At 36.5% G+C, this 22,515-nt stretch overlaps 1 protein-coding gene across 1 annotated transcript in view; it reads right to left on the reverse strand.

The window, feature by feature from the left end:
- Positions 1-1,602: 1,602 nt before the first annotated feature.
- Positions 1,603-22,515, reverse strand: part of LOC123832790 (transmembrane protein 47) — a 29,751-nt gene continuing 8,838 nt past the window's right edge. The window contains exons 2-3 of the mRNA XM_045860607.1: positions 14,428-14,568; positions 1,603-4,712 (exon numbers count right to left, since the gene is read on the reverse strand). Coding sequence (XP_045716563.1) covers positions 4,534-4,712; positions 14,428-14,568 — 320 coding nt within the window. The 3' untranslated portion in view covers positions 1,603-4,533. The remainder of the gene's footprint in view (positions 4,713-14,427; positions 14,569-22,515) is intronic.

Raw genomic sequence — 22,515 nt, forward strand, 5'->3', positions numbered from 1 at the left:
TACTTAATTCTAATCTTTATTTGTTCTTTTTCAGTTTGCACTTCTGAAAAGCTATTAACAGGTCATAACATGAAAATTTGATAAATTATAAATACAGGTATTCAGTGGCTCATGCTACAGAATACAAAATAATTTCACTATCAAGTTATTTTCTAACCAAAGTTACTTAGAAACCATCACAATGGAACACTACGTTGACATAATATGGGCCTAACTTAATAACACAAACTGCTAACAGGCTACATTGCCATTATGACAAAGCAAATTGAAAATGCTTTCCTGTTTCATGTTCACAATGAAATCTCTGAGGGCAAAGGATTTTCCTTTGTCAAATCCTAGTGAAGTTATGTCTCCATGTCTTCCAAATTTGGGGAAACTGGGTCATGGATAATTACCAGGCAGGACATGTTTGTAAAGGTGTTTCACTCATGAGAATTCTGTATAAAAATGAAAGTATTTTATGCTGGAAATATACATCAAGTGAATGACATGCTACTCCACCAAATTAGAATAAGGTCATTGAAATGGAAAATTATGAAAATGATAGAAAATTCGCAAAAATTTGCAAATTTTTAACTTTTAAGTATACTTTTGAAAGTTTGATATTAAATATACTATAGACTTGCAGATAATTTACACTAATTTTTAGCAGAAAAATATACTGTGAACCTTTTAAAATTCGAGGGTTTATGAGACATAAATGGATAGATACCTTTGTGACAAAAAATGTATTTCATGTTCAAACTGATTTACTGACAGAAAAGTAGCTCAATCATATGTGGTCTTATTATATAACCTTAAGAAGATTTTCTGACAATCACACAAGTGAATTTCATTGTCTAACTTAAGTTTCTTTCCAAGTATGCTCACCATTTTATATACAGAAAGGGTGGTGGGAAATTTTTACTTTAAATTTATGAATTTATTCACGTATACACGAACACACATGCATGTGTGTACTGCAAATTTAGAGTGCCTCTCTAAAACATAGACATGATGTAGGAAAGCCTGCTTTAACATACCTTGCAAACACTGTAAACTAAACAAAGACTCTTTCACTACTGTTGTTTCTAATTGTGTGATGAGAGAGTAGGAAAAATGATAGCGCACGCTATCTCCTTCCTCTTAAAATGGAAAGTTTAAAAAGGCATCTCCTTTTTTATTGTTCACGTGACTCAGGTGCAGAGGACAGAATCTTGAGAATTGGAAATGAAATGTAGTTTCAAAGGAGTCAGACACAAAATGAGCATGTTGTATTAAGCTGTGTTTTCAAAATGATACATAAAGGACAAAATGAACTGAACACATGTAATGTGGGAAACTGTTAAGAGGGTCCACACAGTAGAGAAGACACAGAATCAAACCACTTCAGTGAAACCACTTTTATTTTTATTTTTTCCACATAGATAACTTTGTGTTAGCTACAAAAATCATGAAATGAAGAACTGATCCTGAAACTGCAAACTCAAAACCACTGGAGTGATAAACAGGGTACCCCAGAGGACTGTTAGAAAAAATAACTGGTATATCATGAATTCATATTTAAGTCGTAAACATGTCATATACTTTAAAATAATAAATATAGAACAGCAGTAGAGAAACTAATCGCATAAACAGCATGAAGTATTTTTTATTTTTAAGACAGATGAAATTTCTAGGCACAGTTTTAGGCATTAAAGAGGACACAGAGGCATAGGTTAGTGTGCGCTGCTCTGTACAAAAATACAGTCTGAATAAATTACATTGCTAGCCATACAATTAGACGTCACTTACCAGTCAGTTCATCTGCATGTTTAATATACAGGTACATGCTAATCCATATATATCATTTATATTTCAAACACATAGGTCTCTCTATATTTGTTTTTAAAATTTACATGTTGAACTTACAAAAAGCTAAATAGTTGTGCAAGAAATCCAAATAACTAGCCCTGCTGAGTACTTTTTGCTATACGTGTATCTCTCTAAGATAAACAATGGGTTTATAGTTAACAGTTTTGCTTGTAAGACAACATCAAACAAACCTAAAGCTGCAAAGACAGTGTTAATGCAGGTGAAAATTCACTTGTGTTTACTCTGAAAGACAAAACAGTATTTCAGATGAGCAACGACAACTCATGTTGTACTGAGCTTGTTAGTAACGAAACACTTCCAAACATTAGTGATGGTAGAAATTAGAAATATAGCATAGGGCTCTCCACTGGAAAAGGGAAAAGTTATATTAGAAATCAACTTTTCAGTAAACTGCAAATATGTGTGCCTTAGCCAATAACATAGTCTTGCCATATTGACAGAGAATGGAAACTTGAGAAAGAAGACTTGAGATGTGATATTCCAACAGCACACTGCATCCTCTACTAGGACTAAGAAAAGTGCCTCATTGATGTCAGCACCAAAGTACTGTTCTTTCATTCTTCAGGAATAAAGAGGTTCTCTCACAATAGAGAGGGCTTAGTAGCCAAAATCCCTTTCCAACGAATATCGTATTTCTCATGCTGCTCTGACAATATGTAATTAACTGTGAGACAGTCTGGCCCAGATTTTACTATGTATATTTCTCAAGAAAATTGCTTTAAAAGGTTCTGTAATACTAAATCTTTCTGGAAAATTTTCACTCATAGTTTCTTAGCATTCTACATAGAAACATACATTTTTATAAAGGTTTCTCTCTAGAATGTATTTAATCATTTTTTCCTGTCAATGCTAAAATAAGAATAAGCCTGGTACTTCATATTTACTTTGTGATTCTATAGAAAAGTCAGAAGATAAGAGATTTTTTAAGCATTTGAATAATAAAATATGGCATTTTTTTCTGTTGTTTTGGCAACAATTTTTAAGACAAGCTGAAAACGGACCTCTGCCTTGGGAGGTAAAGTAAATTATTAAATACTATTGATGTGGTACTGCTCTTAACAAATTTTGCAATAGAAGAGAACATAGGTATGTTTTAAATGACTTTTCCAATGCTTCTTTCTGCGAGAGGGCCAAAACCAGGACATACTGTTGTAGTGTCTTTGTTAACAAAAATAATTATTTATAATTTTTATATTAGAACTGTATATTTGATATAAAAATACGTTTATAATTAAACTATCCAAATTTGTATACTAAACAGGATGGACAAGTTTGCAGTGTGAGATTAGTTGCACGCTTATCCCCTATTATTGGTATTTCCTTCCATTTGAACAGTCAACAAATGATTCTCTTAACATAAACCCATCAGAATTGTGTGCACAAATCAGTTAGCCCATTATTTAACATCAGAGGACCAGGTGATAACCAGATGAATTCCACTCCTCTACTGAGACATTTAGACATTTATATAATCTATCACTACTCCTGTACTTTTTAATAAAGACACTGAAAATACTTGAAAAAAATCAGCCTTCTATTTTAAACAAAGTGATCATCCTAATTGCTACTCTCTTTTGAACTACGGTGCTTACAGAAGAATCATTAACTTTCAGATTAACACCATTTCAATTTTTCTTCTTATACAATTCTATTGAAACTTTCCAGTGAAACAGTAGAGAACATAGAGCAAAAGCTTTAATGTGTACTTTTGTACGGTAAATAAGTGTGCATACCGATCTAAGCCTCTTAACAACGTGTACAAGGTTAGTGTTCAAATCACGCCACTAGAGCAAATATTAATCTTATGTGTGATAGGCAAATGCAAGTGTAGGACTAGGGAACAACTTATTACCATTTATGGCCCATCTATAAAAGTATTTAAGCTTGTTACATATGCACAATTATTTGCTGTAATGTTTGGTGAGTGATTTAACGGGTACTTAGGACAAAAGCAACTCATGCATGTTTCTTTCTAGTTGCCCCAGGGAAAGCAGAGACTCCCAATTTTCCTCATCCTAGATATGGCTGAGGTACAATTTCTAACCACATAATGAAAAGCACATTGTCTCCAAGTCTTGACTCCCTTCCCAGGGAAATGCTGATTGCCAAAGCATAACCTCCCATTAAAATGAGTACTCTTAAAGATGGAATATGTACCGTTAACCACTTACATTCAGAACTCCCATTAGATGCTGATGGGCAGTTCACTATTCAAGAGCTCACTCAAGCAAAAAACCAATGGCAATGTAGTCACCGGGTGGGAAAAGCAGATGATAAGGACTCTTACAGTAGAATCCTTGTCAGCGCAAAGGGGCTTCTAAATGTTGCTTATGCCAGCTGCTCCCCTGCAGGCAATAGGAGATTCAGGCATTTCTCTTTCCAACTAGTTTCTCACAATGGTTGCTGCCATATATACCCTTTGCTTGTCAAGAAAAATGACATGAACATATTGGAAGTTTGCAGCATTTGCCTATGTATAATCAGCTCTCTTAATTTGTGCAGGTCCCTAAAATGGATGTAAAAGCTGGTTATGATGTTGACAGCCAAAAGGCAAAAGATATTAAAATCAACTTAGCAAACTGCTTCACACTCCACAAGTGTTTTAGAAAATAGTGAGTTAGAAAAGATGCAGATGTAATCCTTGTTGGATGTTTTTCCCCCACTTTGAGACTATTGGTTCTAGTAGTAGTCTTCGTAGTTCTTAGGGTTCAGGCAATAAAGGATGGCACCCCCAAACGAGAATATAGTTGCACCCCACGCCAGGCCGTAACCCCAATTGAACTCATGGTAAATTTTCAAGCTCACAGTTTCAATGAACTTGATGGGGTAAAGGACCAGGCTGCAAACCTGTAAAACAACTGAAAGAAAAGCAAATCAGAATTAGAAAAATGCATTTACAGGAAATAATATAACATATAACCACACATAGGTATGAGAATTATTTTTAACCAAATAAACATAAAAGGCAAAACATTTGAAGCATTGTTTATTCTAGATGGCATATACTTTAAAATAGTAACAATTTTTCTTTGTTTAACACTATTTTCACACCATACTAAGAATTACTCTATTAATAATTAGTAAATCACCATAATAGTTTTTGACAAAAGAATTACTGCAATATAGTAATTTATATGGGCACACAAAGTAGTAATTCTCCCATCACAAACACATACAGGGGTGGGCAAACGTAGGTTTACAGTTGTGCAAATAAATAACATAATAATAAATAATATAAAAATAATACTTGTGATTCATGTACTCACAACTGTAAACCTACTTTTGTACACTAATATATATAATTATTAGCATTATAGCAAGTGGGATGCTAGTTAAGTTTAAGTGTTCACTTACGTAAAACCTATAAATAGGTCCCCTAGGATAGTGACCCTAAGTATGGGCTAAACCTCTTATTATTTATTTATGCTTGAGGAACTGGGGAGTTTGAATTCATTTGTACTTATGAAACTGGTCAACTTGTGATTCAAGATGTGCTTTTGTTATTGTTACTTCTCAATATCATCTACCTCAGCCTGATATTGCAGTGAGTCCTATTTTGATGAAACTATTTTCATTCTTTTCCTCTCACGCAGTCCACGTTCCTCATCTTTAAAAGGGGGTCCAAGAGTCATCTTTGTCAAGAAGCCACAATCAGTTATACCCTTTCTATTACATACAATAGATAGCATTTATATATTTAATCCTTAGTCATTTTCAAAAAAGAATTAAGTCATGAAGGCAGGGGAAATAATGGCACTGGAAAACTTAAGCTAAAAATGGTTACTACTATAGAGCACAAAATGTAGCCCTCAATTCTTAGTTCATTCTCAGTCAGGGCTAAAGAGGAAATGTGATGAGTCATAGATAATAAAATAAAATGAGCCTATTAATCAGGAAGGAGGGATTTAAAAATATCTAAATAAAGTGGTATTTGTTCTGTGGATATTTTTATATGAGGCATGGGATTGATTACACAAGAGATGATGTCTTCCATTTGAAATCATAACTTCCTTTTGAGTCAACTATTATATCATTTCCATTTTATAAATTAATTTACTAACTGCAACAGAATTTAGGGGATGCATCTGCCTCATTCTCTACTATATGAAACAGACAATCTCCTCCCTGAAATATCTGAGACACAGTGCTATGTGATGGGAGTTGGCAAACTACCAAATTGGGTCTGCTGTTTGGTTTTGAAAAAAGTTTTATTGAAACACAGCTAGGCACACTCATTCATGTACTCGAGGAACTGCAGTAGAAACCATGTGGCCCACAAAGCCTGAAATAGTTACTATCTGGCCCTTAATTTTAAAAAGTTTGCCAACCCCTGATATAGAAAGTAAATTTGTGGCTCAAATGATTATTATTTAACTCACCCTAAAAGTACTGTTAAATTCCAAAAGTGCAACAATGAAAATGTAAACAATTAAGAAGTAGAAGAATAAAACTTTGATAAAATACACAAGATACAGTTTATTGCATTTTTAAAAAGAGCAGTAAGGTGGATAGTATGCTTAATTAAACTGGAATTTTGTGCTTTAAAACTTACTCTCATCTGTTCTCACTACCTGTAAAAGATCAGTATTATCTATATGATTAATGTTCCTAGAAAGTCTGTGTAACAGTCATCTATCTCTGATATAAAACTGATGAAGTACAGAAAATTGATGAGGGCCTGATTCCTCAAAATAATTACTTTCTATGAAGCTCTAACTAAGAATCGATGACCTTTCTAGAACCTGATATAAGAAATCTAGACATTTTTGCCATGCAGGTCAGTAGTTCCTCATTACTATTCAAAGTGAATGGGTAAATAGGTCCATAAAAAAAAGGAAAGTCTCTCAGCATCTAAACTAGAAATCACACCTTGTTGGTAGCTTAAAAATCTCAGAAAAAAGGGTTAAGTCATTGTTAGGACAACTGATAGCATATTATATAATCCATAATATTTTCATCCAGTAACTGCTAAATGTGTATAAATTTAAAAAATTCAGCTGGCTCTGTGCCTATGTGAAAGGGTGTCTTCACGTTTTCAATGTCTTAATAGTCACAAGAAGTCAATTACTATCAACTGTGAGCTATAGAAGAAAAAATTCCAAAGTTACTAAGTAAACTTGAAAAAACAAAACAAAACAAAAACAAAAACATATTTCTCCTTAAGGTTTCTGTACTCTGGTCAGTAGTCAAATTGTGACTGATCCTAGCAGGACAGGACTGAAATATTAATGTGAGTTAAGAATAGCAATGCATCTACTCATTCAATAAGTTCGTTCATTCAATACATATTTGAATGTTTCTAAAGTGATACAGTTTCAGACATTGGTAACAAAAGTACTACCCTCATGGGTAGGCAGTCTGTTGTAACTAAATATAGAATATGGCAGGTATTGTGCAGGGACATAAAAGTACAAGAAAATAAGTAAACAAGACAGGATGCTATACTCTTTTAGACAGAGAGTTGAAGATCTCCCTGGTGAGGAGACATTAGAGCTCAGACCTGAATGAAGTAGGGGGTGCAGGTCAATAGTGAGGAATGAGCAAAATGGGGGGAAGGCAGAGGCAGTGCAAAGCTCCTGCCACAGGAGCACACTGGATGAAGTGAAACCTCAGTAAGGATGCTGTGGTTGCAGTACAGAGAGCAAGGAAGGGAGTGAGCAGCATGAGATGATGGAAAAGACAGCCTGGAATGGACCTGTGAATTATGGTCAGGGGTCTGGATTTTATCCTAAGTGTGATGGGCAGCTGCTAGAGGAGTTTGAGTAGTGAAGTAGTAACTGATCTGAGATATATTCTAAAAGGATTATAAGGTTTCTTTGGTGAACCTACCAGTCCCTGGAGTGAGATGTTTAGCTAGACTGCTTTTAATATTCATTTCAGTGTGTTTTATTTAGCAACTATTTGGCCTCCATGGTATAATATAATAACTTAATATTCCTCTAGTGGAAAAGTAGAAATATAACTCCATTAGGCTCCACGGGCATACTCTCCCAAGCAGCTTTCTCAAAGATAAAACTTTATTGTGTTGTAGCCAGATGAAAATTATCCTAAAATGCTTTATGGCTGTGAATTATTTTACTCTCTTTGGAATCACTGAGAGAAATGCATGCAATAGCAAAATTGAGAACAAATATATATAATCCTGCACTTGCAAATAAATTTCTCCATCTAATAAAATACATCTATGCAAGCAAAAATGCCTCCCTGTCTTTTGGAGATGCTGCAAAGGAAACACACCTAAAAGGCTGAGAACTCAATAAAATACCACCATACTACCACCCTGTTTTACTTTACCACCAATCAATAGGCTCTGGCTGTGGTGATCTCTACGCTGTAAATTCAGAGACCACAAATGTGAAGTTTTATAGGATTTTAGAATGTGAAGGGAATTTGAGGTTCATTTTAATCCCCCCTCCTCACTTTTTAAAAAAGAGGCAGCAAAACTACTAACCATGAAATTGTGTTGATAGAAGCATGAGCAGAACTTACAGGTACTAATTCCTTTGCAATGGCTAGTTTTCTTTATGGGGATGTTCTTCAATGTTTTCAATACTGAAATACCTCAAATATTCCATATTGGAACGGGGATGTTCAGTATTAAAGGAGATAGTTCAATGTTTCAACAAACATTGATTGGATGCCCACTCTGTTTGAGGGGAAGGGAGTAAGTGAGATTGGCCATGGGGCTGGTCCTTTGATATTTCTCGCTGCATGTATGTTCACACTTATAAGCCACTCATCACATGTTTACTGACTTTTAACAATATTCTAAGCACCACTTGTGCCTGGGGACAGGAGGGAAGGCTTTACAGATGAAGCATCAGTTCAACTGGTTCTTGAAGGACAGACAGTCCCTCTCTCTATGAGATAGAGATGACTTTTAAGAAGAAGAAGTAGTTTGTATGCAGCTGAGAGGTATAAGAAGGTGTGCCTATGGAAAATTCACATCGGTGGAATGAAGGGTACATTCGTATGGAGATGTTTGGCTCAAGCTACAAAAGGCTTAATGTGTCATAAAAATAATAAACTGGTTTCTATAGGAAGGCATCTTACAAGTTAGTTTAATTGCAGATGCTGTTGGTGCTCTGTCCATATAGTCTCATCATTGTCACTCCAGCATATGTCAACCTGACTTGCACTTGTCAGTGCCTGTGCTTCTTTGCCTGACCATTGGGCAGGCTTGGCATTCTGGGAAATTAACACTGCTATCTCCCGCTCATCACCAACAGCCCCTCCCAATGATTCTCAGAACTTGGTTTACAAATGCCCTTCCACTCCCCTAGTCCTTCCAGTGAGATAACCCTGAAGTGTGTGTTCAGTGGTTTTCAGATTTTTTTTCCAGGAAGATTAAGCTCCAGCTGCTTACACCGACAACTGGCTTGATAATATACTCTTTATTGGCTGCCTTCCCTTCCCTTTCTCAGTTTCAATGTCCCTTCTTTTACCTTCCAGATAAAGTACTTGCACTTGATTCCTTGTCTCAGGTTCCCTCTCTGGGAAACCCAGGGGACATGGGACAAGAGCAGGTTTGTATTTTAGAACTATCCTTCACCGGTTCGTGTGTGAGACAGACTAGACTATACGCGGACGGGACTGGAGAAGGACAGGCCCCTAGGAGGTTAGGCAATGAATGGATACCCATGTGCAGTGATGACTAAGGTGATGTCAGTGAGAAAGAAAGATCCAGGAATGTAAAGAAATGACTGGATTCTAGGAGAGGGAAAGAAAGGAGTCACATAGAATTTTAAGTCAGATGTTATCACAGACAAAGAAAACAAAGTAGGGGAAGTGAAAATCTCAGGACTGAGATTATCCACTTCATGAACAGTTATGTCCTCAATTAAGGCAGTAATGGTGGTATATGAGAGGCCACAGATTTACAAGATAATTTAAAGAGAGAATTGATAGAACTTAGTAGCTGATCCCTAAATACACCGTGTACATGAAGGAAATAATAATTTGGAGGATAAAAACATGTGCCCGTGAAGGGTAATATGAAGTTATCAACTTCTTTTTCTTTATAAAATTTATTCTGTAACTGTTGAAAGTCATCACGCATGTGAAATTAATTCTTGGCAGAGATACTGTCAATTGTTCTTGCCAAAGGGTAGTTTGAAGTTGATAAGGTTCTGTGAATGAAAGAACACCTCTTTAGTTTGAAATTTAAGCTGGACACTAATTTTCCTGCCGAAATCTATACTCACAATACCTCTAGCCATCTCACTTTGTTACAGGATGGTGAGGAGACTGCAAAACACAAGCATCTAATCAGAGATAGCTGACAGATACAAAGGGGTTGCAGGATGCTGAAAAAAAAATTGTCATTTCACATGAAGTCATTCACAGGTGGCTATTTGCAGCTATAAGAAAAGAAACATCATTAATGATACAATCAGCAGGAATTCTGTTATTTAAAATCTGAGTTATGAAAGACTGGAGATTTTCTGCCATTTGTATTAAAGGCCTTACGAAAAAAAGAAAAAAAATAATCCTAACTCCCAGCAGGACATAAAAAGATCTGCAAAGCCAGACAATAAAAGACTCAGAAAGACACCCCTCTAATTTCACGGAGTCTTACGTGAGAACAAGATGCCAGTTATCAGAATCTTATCATATATTATCTATCATCAGTCACACCGTAAGAAATATGGTGTGGTCAACTCTACTGGAAATGTGCACAGCTTTTACCATGTGCTGCAGTTCAATCATGCTGCATTGATCAGTTTGTGGTCTTTATGACGTCTCAAGCTGCTAACTTCCTTCAGGTGTTGCTCCCAAGAGATGGAGTAATTGGAGTTACAGGATGGATTCCAACTGCAGCACACAACCGGCAGCTGAATTCAAAACTCAAGACTGGCTCTGCTCCTTTCTCTAAATGTTATGTGTACCCAAGTAAAGATGACTTGTGAATCCTCACTTGGGTTAAGGAAGATAGGTGCCCTGCATTGAAACCCTGACTCTGCATCTCTTACCAGTGGGATAACCCTGGGGAAAGTACTCAACCTTTCTGAACCTATTTCTTCACTGAAAATAGAGGGAAAGAAACGCCTAATCTTAAGATTGTTATTATCAGAGATTGGGTATGCTAAGCATTAGCAGTGTGACCTATGGTAGGTGCTGAGTTAACTATTATCAACATTATGGATAACAGCTCATTCTGAAGTCTAGACTTCTAGGATCACTGACTGAGAGACATATGGAACATGGGACAATATTTTAGATGGACTCTTAGCCCTCCCAGCAACTATTTAAGCAGGTTAACAAGCCCACCCTAAATTAAGGACCTCAAAGAAAAAGAGAAGATTTAAAAAAAAACCCTAAAAGCTCTTTGGCTGGCTTTATAATACTTAATCATCAGCTTTTAATAAAAACCCTGAGCCCTGGCTGGCGTAGCTCAGTGGATTGAGCACGGGCTGCGAACCAAAGTGTCGCAGGTTCGATTCCCAGTCAGGGTACATGCCTGGGTTGCAGGCCATGACCCCCAGCAACTGCACATTGATGTTTCTCTCTCTCTTTCTCCCTCCCTTCCCTCTCTAAAAATAAATAAATAAATAAAATCTTAAAAAAAAACCCCTTACAGTATGTTTTCTAACACCAAGTATAGTTACATACTGTAGGTACCCAACATATATATGTTAATGAATGAAAACATGCAAAACTGAAAAAAAATCAGTTTTATAACTATTATTTTTTGAGCTATGTTGGTCTTAGCTTTGTGATCCCATGAAACTTGCTGCTTCATAAATTGCAAAGAGAGAAATGGGTTAAAAAAAAGAGAATTACAGTTAGCTAGCTATTTACATGCCTTTTTTTACCCTATCAGATTACAAGCCACGTAACTTAGTCATCTTTCCATCATTCATTCAACCATTTCTTGAGTGACTCAGATACTGAGCACAACACATGGTACTGAATTAATGAAGTAAATATTGCAGTCTTGTGCAGAGATCTTTCCAAGTGGTAGTGCTACATCTCTTTTGATTTTATGTGCTGCATGTCTCAGCAGAAGAAAAACAATATTTCTTTGCTGAGAAAGATACCACTCTATGTGTGTTAGCACCATGATAAGGCTTGGTATTATTTGCAGAAGAAAACATCTTGAGGAAAGAGGAGAAATGCAGACCACTTTAAAGCAGTTTACAATGAATACAAAAGGGAAATGGCCCCAAATACATATTTACAAAGAATCACTAAGCTGAATTACAAGTGAGATGAGTCAACCACTAGAATAAGTATGTTTACTAAGAAGCAAGTAACATAAATGGCCATGATGTTAAGCTATCATTATTTTGAGTAGGCAGATTTTCCAACTTTGTGAATCTTAGGCCCAAATCAATAATGGGTTATTATGTGTAATGAATATCTTTTCCAGAAATCAGCTGCAGGTAACTTCTTAATGGCTTTTGTAAATGGAAGAGAGAAACCTTTTCATGACATGTTTCAAATAACCAGCAAGTTTTACTTTGCTTATATACAAAGTGAACACTAAACTAATGGTTATTTTTTTTTAAAAAAAGCTTCAATACACACAATTTCAAAAGAGAATAAGCCAAAGTAAATCTTACCACATATTTCATTGACATTTTTCAAATGTGGCAGTACAGTGCTCATTTTAGGTCTCAATGGATAGAATAACACTACATGGATATTGCTGTAGGAATTCCTTTCATTATTTTATAATTTGCTAATATTTGTGATAGATAGGGCTCAATCAAACTCTTTGTTTTGAACAAATCCAATACCTTTGACTTATTTTCATTTAAAGTACTTTTTCTGTCACAACCAGTAGTTATTTTTACATTTTCATAAACTTTGCTATACTTAGGAAAGTGTACAGAATTTTGGGGGGAGAAAAACAACACCACAAAATTGGAAATGTCCAGTTACTTTTGTAAGCATGTTTGAAATAGATGCTATAAACAATAACTGTTTTTATAGAGTTTGCATATGCTATTATGTGGTAAATTAAAGGCTAAATGGAATAGTTAACTGGTAGCACAATAATATTAGATATTTATATGAGAATGCTTCTAACATCTCTATGTTGTCCTAAAATCAGAAATACCTGAGTATTCTAAAAATTATTCGGAACATAATTCCAGTTTTAAAGAACGGCATATCATTTCTGAACAATTTATCAAGGAATTCTATTACAATGGATTAATCACTATGCTAATAGATCCTAGCTGCAAAGATAAACTTATACTGCAATTAAAATATATAAATTATTTAATTGAGAAAATAGAAAAAGAGCCATGGTAAATCCATGAAGCAAGAACTAAACTAGAGAATAGTGATGGAATCTTTAGAAGAATCTTCATGTTGTACTATATGGTTCACAATAGAGACCTTCTACTACATAGGAGATCAACAAAATATTGATACTATGGTCACCACCTAAGCCTTTAAAATATTTTTTTTTGTAATGGTGTTTTACTGGGTCCGGAATAGGCACCCAACAGTTGAAAGAATGAGGGAGTTAGCAGTGATAAACCACTAGATCCACCAGTATAACTAATACGTGATTTTGAGCAAATCACTGAAGAGATTTGAATTAGTCCTACTTCCACGTTCCCTCAGCCCTACGGACCTTCATTTTTAGACACATTCTGATGAGTCTGCCTGGATGGGTATAAGAAAATAAACACAAACAGCAGGGGGCAGCAGAACACTTCTGACTTTATATTTTTAGCTTAAACTACCCTTCAAATCCTTAGACATCTCATCTACTCCCATCTTTAAACAGCTTTTAAAACATCCACCTAATAGCCTAGAAGGTTTTGTCAGTGTCTTCATTATTGACAGTCACAGGGGCTTATTTTGCAGTCTTCAAATCAGATATGACTGACAGGGTACATTGAAGGCACTTCAAGAATATTTTGGTGTGAGTCAAAAAGGAAAACACATTCAAGGTTATCCTTATAAATGGAAATTGAAACACACAAAATAATGCACTGGGCATTTAGTCTTATTAGCCCCTTTTAAAAAATAGCTCCCTGACTTTTAGTTGAATGTCCCTTTTACCTTGGTTGATATTTTAATCATAGAATGCTTCATAAGATGATGGTTGTTAAATTACTGAGTATGCCACTGACCTCATACAACTCAATTGTCTGATGGATTAAGTTATACATTATGATTTTTCAGTATAACCATGTTTATGTCCAAATAGATTTATATCTTTAAGGGTACATATGCTGAAATTTTCTTTCAGTTTCATGTCAGAAACAATAATGTTACCTTAAGATCACCTAGGGGTCACTCAAAGGAGTGAGGGGATACTGGATGTGAGAAAAGACTTGGTAAATACATCTGCTGTAATTCCCAAGGCAACGTCCCTGTCAAGAACTATTATTTATTCACCTTTTAGAAGTTAGAAATTACCACTGTGCTCTGAAAAATGCTTAACACATTAAAAACTGATACTATCATAAACCTTTAGCCAATTTACTTTCAAATACAATAAATGCCTCTCAATTTGTATGTAATGCAGCAACTACATACTGCTTCTGCATGAGGATAGAACAGTTCATGCAACTTTAATGCCAGTTTGAAAGTAATGAATCTATTTACCTGCTGCAAAAAGCATGACAGCAACAGGTCTGTAAAAGCGCCTTCGTGATCCCACGCAGATTGAAATCAAACCCACCAGGAATGCAATGAGAATGATGGCAGCACCGCCCAAGAGTAAAGCCAGAGTAGCAATCTGCCAATCTAGAAAGAAAAAAGAAAGATGTTGCTTTTAAGCAGTAAGTCCTCAAGGAATCTAGAGAACTATGATCAGCAGCCTTCACCTTGCTGCTGCTAAATGGGATGTGAATTTACTGCATGCTAAGCATCCTTTGGGGCTTGAGATGTTTTGCAACAAAAATTACTATCAATGTCCTCATTCATAAATTTCCTATGTTAAACTCAGCAGTTTTTAAACCAGGAGCGTGCTATGCTTTTCTTCCAAGGACATTCTTTTAAGCATTCACGTTCAATTTGATCCCCCCTCCATGACCTATTTTATTATTATTATTTAATTTGCAATTGAGCTACAGTATATAAAGTTCACAAATCTTAAGTACAGATCTGTGTGTGAAGTTTAGCAAGTAGAGAACTTGAGGAATTTTAATATATAGCATATGCCTTAAATAACTACCATCCAAATTAAGGTACACAATATTTCCATCATAGGCTACTGATGGGCATCTATCACATGGAGTCATTTCTCCTGTTCTTAAACTATATGTAAATGTTTTGAACTCTTTTGTGCCTGGCTTTTATGTTTCTCATATTCATCCATGTTGTTGCTTGTGGCAACAGTATTTTTTTTAACTGCCATCCTTTCTTGGAAAGCGGTCCTTCTGTGAGTACATGTGTGTGCACACACACACACACACACACACAACAAAAGCAAAAACAAAAAACCTCCCACTAAGTTCTTATTTGCCTTTTCCCCCTCCTCCCCTTTACTAAATTAGCATGGGGGTATTTGTTGTTCCTTCGTTTTCCTCCCCCCTTTCACTTCATTCTAACCGTACTATTACATTCACCAGCACAGGGAGCCCAAATAAACTCTAGCTGATTAGTGCCTTTCTTCATTTATGCATGAAGGCAGTAAGCGTAGACTGACCCCTTCCTAGCTGCAGGCCTCTGTACACGGATACTTTAAGAGTCTCCCACTCCCTGAGTGAAACATAAACCTCACTGAAATGCGTTTGTGATTCCTTTCAAAATAAAGATGTAGAAATAGCATGACAGAAAATTGGCCCATTTTCCATTCCACAAGAAGAGCAACATGTTCTCCAACAACAAGCAAAGTGAATATATGAAAGCACTATCCAGCTTCTCAGAAAGCATCACATAAAATGATACTAGGGAGAACATTCTTCAGCAGTGGGTTACTTGGAAGTCCCAGGATGCCTCTTCTGGCTCTCACTTTAATGTATGTGCAGGAAATGAAAACAGACTTAATCCATGATTAAACTGCAATGTAGTCTATCCAAAGTCAAGAACTCATGATATGTGGGTGCTGCACACTGAAATTATCTCTCTAGAAACCTTCCAAAGTGCACTCTCTGCAGCAAGAGGATAAGAGATGAGTGGGGGAACATACAATACCCTGTATTTTTTTTCTTTTATTTATATTTGTTTATCCCTGCCTCACTGGTCCTCTTGTGTACCCTCTCCTAATCAATTCTAAATATATAGCTGGCACTGAACTAGAACTCACACTGCATTTAGGAAACAAACAAACAAGGGGAAAATTTGAAGAAATCCATGGTTCTTAAAATATAAAGGTGAATTACAAGAAAGTGGAGAACATTTTTTTCCTGCCTTCTATTTGTAACAAAGCCATATAACTTCAAACAAAAGTGTTACCTGGCTTTCAACCAGAGTTTAAAAGGATACCCATACTATGGCTTTTTATTTCATAACAGCATGTAGCTTTGAATTAAAAAAACCAAAAGAATAATCTTTACTTTTGGAAGTCTCTAAATGGCTTTGAAAAAGTTTATACATAGCACAATTATACTGCACTTTAACATAACAGGAATACTTCTAAAAACTTTTAAGCTGAAACTTCTGAATAATAAATCAAATTTTCATTATATCAAAGTGGGGTACAAAGAAAATAATGAAATCCATTCATCCATCCATCCAGTTTCCTGGAGACTTTGTTTAAGAGCGCCCATGCTGAACACTTTCTAGCTGTACTATTACTTTTATCAAATGATTATTACTTTCAACAACTTCCTACAAATTATTTTCAATAAACAAGGATTTTAAAGTATCTATTTTATTTAAATCAAGATACAACTAAATATTTACTCATTTAAAATCTTAAAATTATAATACAATGCTTTTTTATGATAAGCCCTTTCATCACATAGTCCAATATGCATAAAATACTATGTGACTATTTTCATTTTCAACCCAAAATGAACCAGGAATTAATTTTGATCACTTCTTCTACTTTAAATCTTCTCAAAGAATAGCTAAAATACATATATTTGCTTGTATTTTGTAAAGACAGACTAAGAAAAAAACTGGCAAACTTTCTCTATAAAGGGCCAGACAGTAAATATCTTTCCCTTCCTGGGGGTCATGACTTCTGTTGCAACTGCTCAGTTGTGCTATATAGTGTGAAAAGAGCCATAGACAATACATAAATGAATGAGCATGGCAATGTCCCAATAAAACTTTATATACAAAAACAGGTGGTGGATTGGATTTGGCCCTCTGGATGCAATTGCTGACCCCTGGTGTAGACTTTATGTACCATTTTAAATGTTGAACTTTTTTCTAAGTAAAGGCCTCTCAGACAATGATAAATTCATAATGAAGTCAATTTGATAAGTAAGTGATACAGGAGTACAAAATGATGGTCATCCAATTTAGCAATAGAAAACTGTAAAAAGTCCTAATCTTACATAATGTTGAAATTCCTTACAATAGCAATACTTTATTCCATATGGAACACTATATGAAATGTAATAGAAGCCACCAGGAGACTAAGTTATTAAAAGGGTCCAGAACTTAATTAGGAAGGGAACTTCTTACAACATAGGAAATCATTCTAAAACGTAAATGAATACAACCAGTTCTGATTTTCTTCCAAATGTCCTCTATTTATCTTTAGTATCGAGGGTTGTGGCTAATGAGAAAGTCACTCTAGACATTAAGCCAAAAAGGCCCATCACCAGCACCACCATTCTTGTGATATTGCTACCCTTCCCTTTGGTCCACAAGCACAGATATGCCTGCTCAAACAGAAAAGCCATTTTGTTTTCCAAAAGAGACTAGAATTGGGCCATGTCTGCTACTGTCCTGGCCAGAGGCTGGGGCTCAGACTGAAGTATTGAGCCTTTATCTCTGGTGCATGGTGCCAAGTTTGGGGATTGTTGTCATGGTATCCACTTGCAATGATTCACTCAGGCAGGCTGCCCAGAACCAAAGCTGTAACTCGCTGACCAGTCGAGCATCAATCAGGAAGCTGAAAGAATGGTTCAATAAGGCTACCACAGTCAAAGAAGCCCGGGGCACTTTTCAACGTTCAGCACTATGCATTCTGGAGCTGAGAACATGCTTATGATGTTGTGCCTCTTTCAGTAAACAGCTAGAATCCATTGTCCAAGTACTAGGGCCTGCCTTGCAGGTCAGATGAAGTCCAGGACTATGCAGATTGGCCTGATAACATTTCCCTCCTTTTTTTTAACTCAAACTTTTCTTCTTTATTGAGGAACAATTTACATACAGTAAAATAGATCTTAAGTTCAACGACTCCTGATAAATATACACACTGGGGTTATTATCGTTCAAATTGAGATACAAAACATTTTGATCATTCTTGCAAATTTCTACGTGCCCCTCTTTGAATCAAATCCTCCTTTTCCAGACAACCGCTGTATATACATTTTGTTGCCTATTCAACCTCCTGTAAATACAATAATTAGCCAACATATTGTTTTGAGAGTCATCCATATTTTTGCATGTTTTTATAGTTTTTCCTTTTTTTAAAAGATTTTTTGTTATTCTATTACAGCTGTCCCAAGGTTTCCCTCTTTGCTCTCCTCTGCTCATCCCCCCCCCCGCACCCCCACACAGAGTCCATCCCCACACTTTTGTCCATGTCCGTGGGGGGGTCATCCATACAGGTTCTTTGTCTAGTCCCCTCCTCTTCTTTCAACACATTTCCATCTTTCTTACTGAACATTAGAATATGGGAAATTTAAAAAAACTGAAAAATACTTTAACAGATACCTACTAATGGCCATTAAAATAATAGGCTGGGCTTTATGTTTACGCACATATTTACTTATTTAGCAAATACAGATTTGAAAGTATACATATAAAATATAGGATGGGCAATTTATAGTAATGTAATAAAACCCAGAAAACGTGTCTCTACACTAATAGGTTTTCCATTAAAAGGTCTGCATGCCAGAAATACTTGTTATCCCATATTCAGTGTTTGCAAAACAAATTAAAGTGTCATAAAATTCTTAATTTTCAAAGCCATTTCTTCAAAAAATCGACTATTTTAAGTTTTCATAATTGGTGAATTGCTATATCAATGTTAGTTCCCTAATTTTATAGCCCTCATATTTAGTCAGATGAAGTGTTCAAAGTCCTTAGAGAGATCTATTACTCTGCATTAATTTTACACTTTTGTATAAATGATATACTGATGGTGAAGTGGAGCAGTGAACAGAAAGCAGCTCTGCAGAGCATCAATGGCCGTGGTGGTGTTTTACAAATTGCATTGCTCTGCACAATTAAAGCTGGTCATTGTTCAATGCCAGGCCAGCTGATCTGAAATCTGAGTCTGGTTTCTAAGACCCGAGCAAACAAGTGGCAATTAGTTTTGAGAAAGTAATGTATATCATCTTTGTTCCATAAACCTGTGAGGGCTCAGGGGGGCTGGGAGGAATGCTTTGGATCTGGAAATCAAACTGGAAAAGAGGCTGTCATAGTGTATGTATGTCAGGCTCCACTTCACAGAATTTTAGCTACATGAACCAGTGACACATGGAGGCCCATGAGAACTGTACCTACGGAAGCCAACGCCCAAGTTAAGTGTGTACTTCTCCACTAGTGCTTTCTCTAACAGAAAAAAAGGGAAAAAAGAGCAGGAATGAATATGTATTTACTTTATTCTGAATGTATATAAACATAAATATATAACGTTATCCTTTGCCCTGCAGTCACAGAAAACTGGGCAGTCCTTGTGTCATAATGCGGGGGAGCAGAGTCTGCCACCACACAAGCACACTTTTGGGGATAGTGATTATTTTAAGCTGGTTATTTTTAAGAAACAAAAGACTGAGCAAGACATGCTGATGTTCCCCCTAAGTGCCTACAAGAAGTTAGAGGGAGGCCCTGCCCCAGGAAGTGAGCTATCATCACAGACAGCTATAGTTTGACACAAACCAGTTGTGACAGACAGGGAGGAACCTAGCAAGGCCCTTTGTTGATCAAAGTCCTCTCTGTGTCCCATTGTCACAGTTGGCCCGGCAAGCATTTGTTTACCAAGCATTTGCTTTCCATCTTCTTGTGAACTGCCTTCTACACTTTGATGTCTCACCACTACTCTCCTTTTTCCTTCCCTCCAGGATGGCATGTGCACCTCAACCGCCTGCCCCGTTTGTCCCAGGGCCCCATATTCTTATGGAACCCCATAGTACATAGGTAATGAATTTGGTTATTTTCTCCGGTTAATCTGTCTCATAGCTATTTAATTCTTATGCCAGCCTGAAGAATCAAGAAGGGAAAAGGGGGAAATTTCGATTTGCAGCCTCTCTCACATGCCACAGTGACATCAAGTCCAAAATTAATATGCAACACAGGAACTAAATTCAAGTCCTCTTTGAAGGTATTTTGATGAGCTGGCTCCAGAGCTTCCAATGTCTCGAAGTGCTTTAGTATTCTGCAGAATTGTGCTGACTTATTTTACAGTCTGACACGACACAGTTCTGAAATTGCCTCCGCGTTATGAAAATTCCATGGGCCACACTGTAACTGCCGAATCAGAGAATTCCCATTCCCTTAGGGAATTCATGGTGAAAACTTACTTCTGACTTTCAGGAAAGGCAAAATCTTAATGATAATACGTTTTCCACACTTTTGAGCCAAGGTCGATGTACCACGCCAGTACCTCAGGTTTTCCTCAATCCACCTCATTTCAAAACCTTTAACTTGTCAAAAGCTGGCTAACATTTATCTCTGTAGGTATTGTTTATAAGATGAGATTAGTTCTACTGTATGTAAATCCCTAATCACACAACTCCTACTTCTAGGAAATTAGGCACAATTAAAAAGCAATAAAGAAACAGATTTTTAACCTTAAAATTCAACTCCCAGTTGAGGAGGGGTAATATTTCCCTAAATGTACTCTAATGTCTTAATGCATGATTCTCACTTTACTGTAATTCTCAGCACAAATTAAAATACTGATTTTTAAAAATGTTTGTAATTACATTCAAATTTGCCAGACACTTATATTTTCACTTCTGAATTCTGCAAAAGAAAATTGCATGAACCAAAATGACATCCATGATTTCAATCAATCAAACTCATTCGCTAGCTCTGGCTGGTGTGGCTCAGTGGATTGAGCGCTGGCCTGCGAACAGAAAGGTTACTAGTTCGATTCTCAGTCAGGGCACGTGCCTGTGCCTGGGTTGCAGCCAGGTCCCCAGTTAGGGGTGTGGGAGAGATAACCAATCAATGTTTCTCTCTCACAGATGGGTATTTCTTTCTCTATCCTTTCCCCTCTCTCTAAAAATACATTTTAAAAAAATTTAAAAGGCTCTGCCATCCCTATTTAAAGAACAAAACCAAACTCATTGACTATGCTACCCATCCTCCTGACACCACCTCACAGGTCACCCACAGGTTCTCCCTAATTCACCCACATGAGCCTGGTCACTTCACTCACTGCCCAGCAAGCACTGAGTTCTAAATACCTGTATTCATAGGGATGACCATTTTAGCAAAACATATGAATTTATTTTAGCTGTATTGGTGAGAACTCAGAAAGCGAATTCAGCGTATTGCTGATTCTATTTTGTTGTCAGAAATTGGAAGTACTGGGAAGGCTTACCTTTGGTTAAGGAAAACAAGCTCAGTTACAGAATAGTACTTCAAACCCACATTCCCCAAGATATCCATCTCGTCACCAAAAACTGTGTCTTTTTCCCAGCTAGCTTCTATTGTCAGAAATTATGGCATTCAATTACTTTCATCAAGTGTAATGTAAGAATTTATTTTGAGGTTAATACTGCATACTTCTGAGTTTGGAGAGTAAGGCCATGTCCTTGTATATGGAGAATGACCCAAAATGGTGCTGTTATTTTGTGCAGGATCAACACCAAAACATTTCCGGAGGTATCAAATGATATATTTAACTTCTTAGAGTTAGTCTGCATGTGGCAAACGAACTGGGTCACTGAAACCATTATTGAGGGAGTTGAAAGTGTTTTCTTGGCTCCGTTGCATTTTGACCTAAATCCGTCAGTGTGGGATGAGTTTTCCACTACTCCATGAGATGGAGACACAAACAAAGGCAGAAGAAAATATTTAGAGTCTAATTTCAATCACAAAAATGACTACCTCTTTTTCAGACAACTAATAGCAAAACTAACATTCTTCATGGGCAAACAAATATTTAAGGCAAGCAGTACTGTCTTTTATAAGATAAACACCAGTATACACAGTTGTGCACTGTGCACCACAAAGTGCTGTGTGAGAGAAGCACCTATTGTACATACCCATCGTAATCAAATTGGAAATAATACAAAAATTTTTACAGATTTTACTTATTCGTTTCTAGAGAGAGGGGAAGGGAGGGGAAAGGAGAGGGAGAGAAATATGATCATTGCCTCTCTCAACACCTCCAACTGGGGACCTGCCCGAAACCCAGGCATGTGCCCTGACTGGGAAATGAACTGGTGACCTTTCGGTTCGCAGGCCAGCACTCAGCCCACTGAGCCACACCAGCCAGGGCTGGAAGCAGTACAACTTAGAGCCCTACTCTTTAGGCTATTTATGGATTAAAAAAGTACAGTACCAGCCTGATTTTAAGCACATAAATGACCCAAGGTAACCATCCACATTAGTGATGCAACAAACTCTAATGACCAAAGTGCAGATCAATTTGGCCAAAATTTTGGAAAA

The sequence above is a fragment of the Phyllostomus hastatus genome, unplaced genomic scaffold (assembly GCF_019186645.2).
Source record: "Phyllostomus hastatus isolate PE091 unplaced genomic scaffold, TTU_PhHast_1.1 phas_scaffold_200, whole genome shotgun sequence".
Taxonomy (NCBI): domain Eukaryota; kingdom Metazoa; phylum Chordata; class Mammalia; order Chiroptera; family Phyllostomidae; genus Phyllostomus; species Phyllostomus hastatus.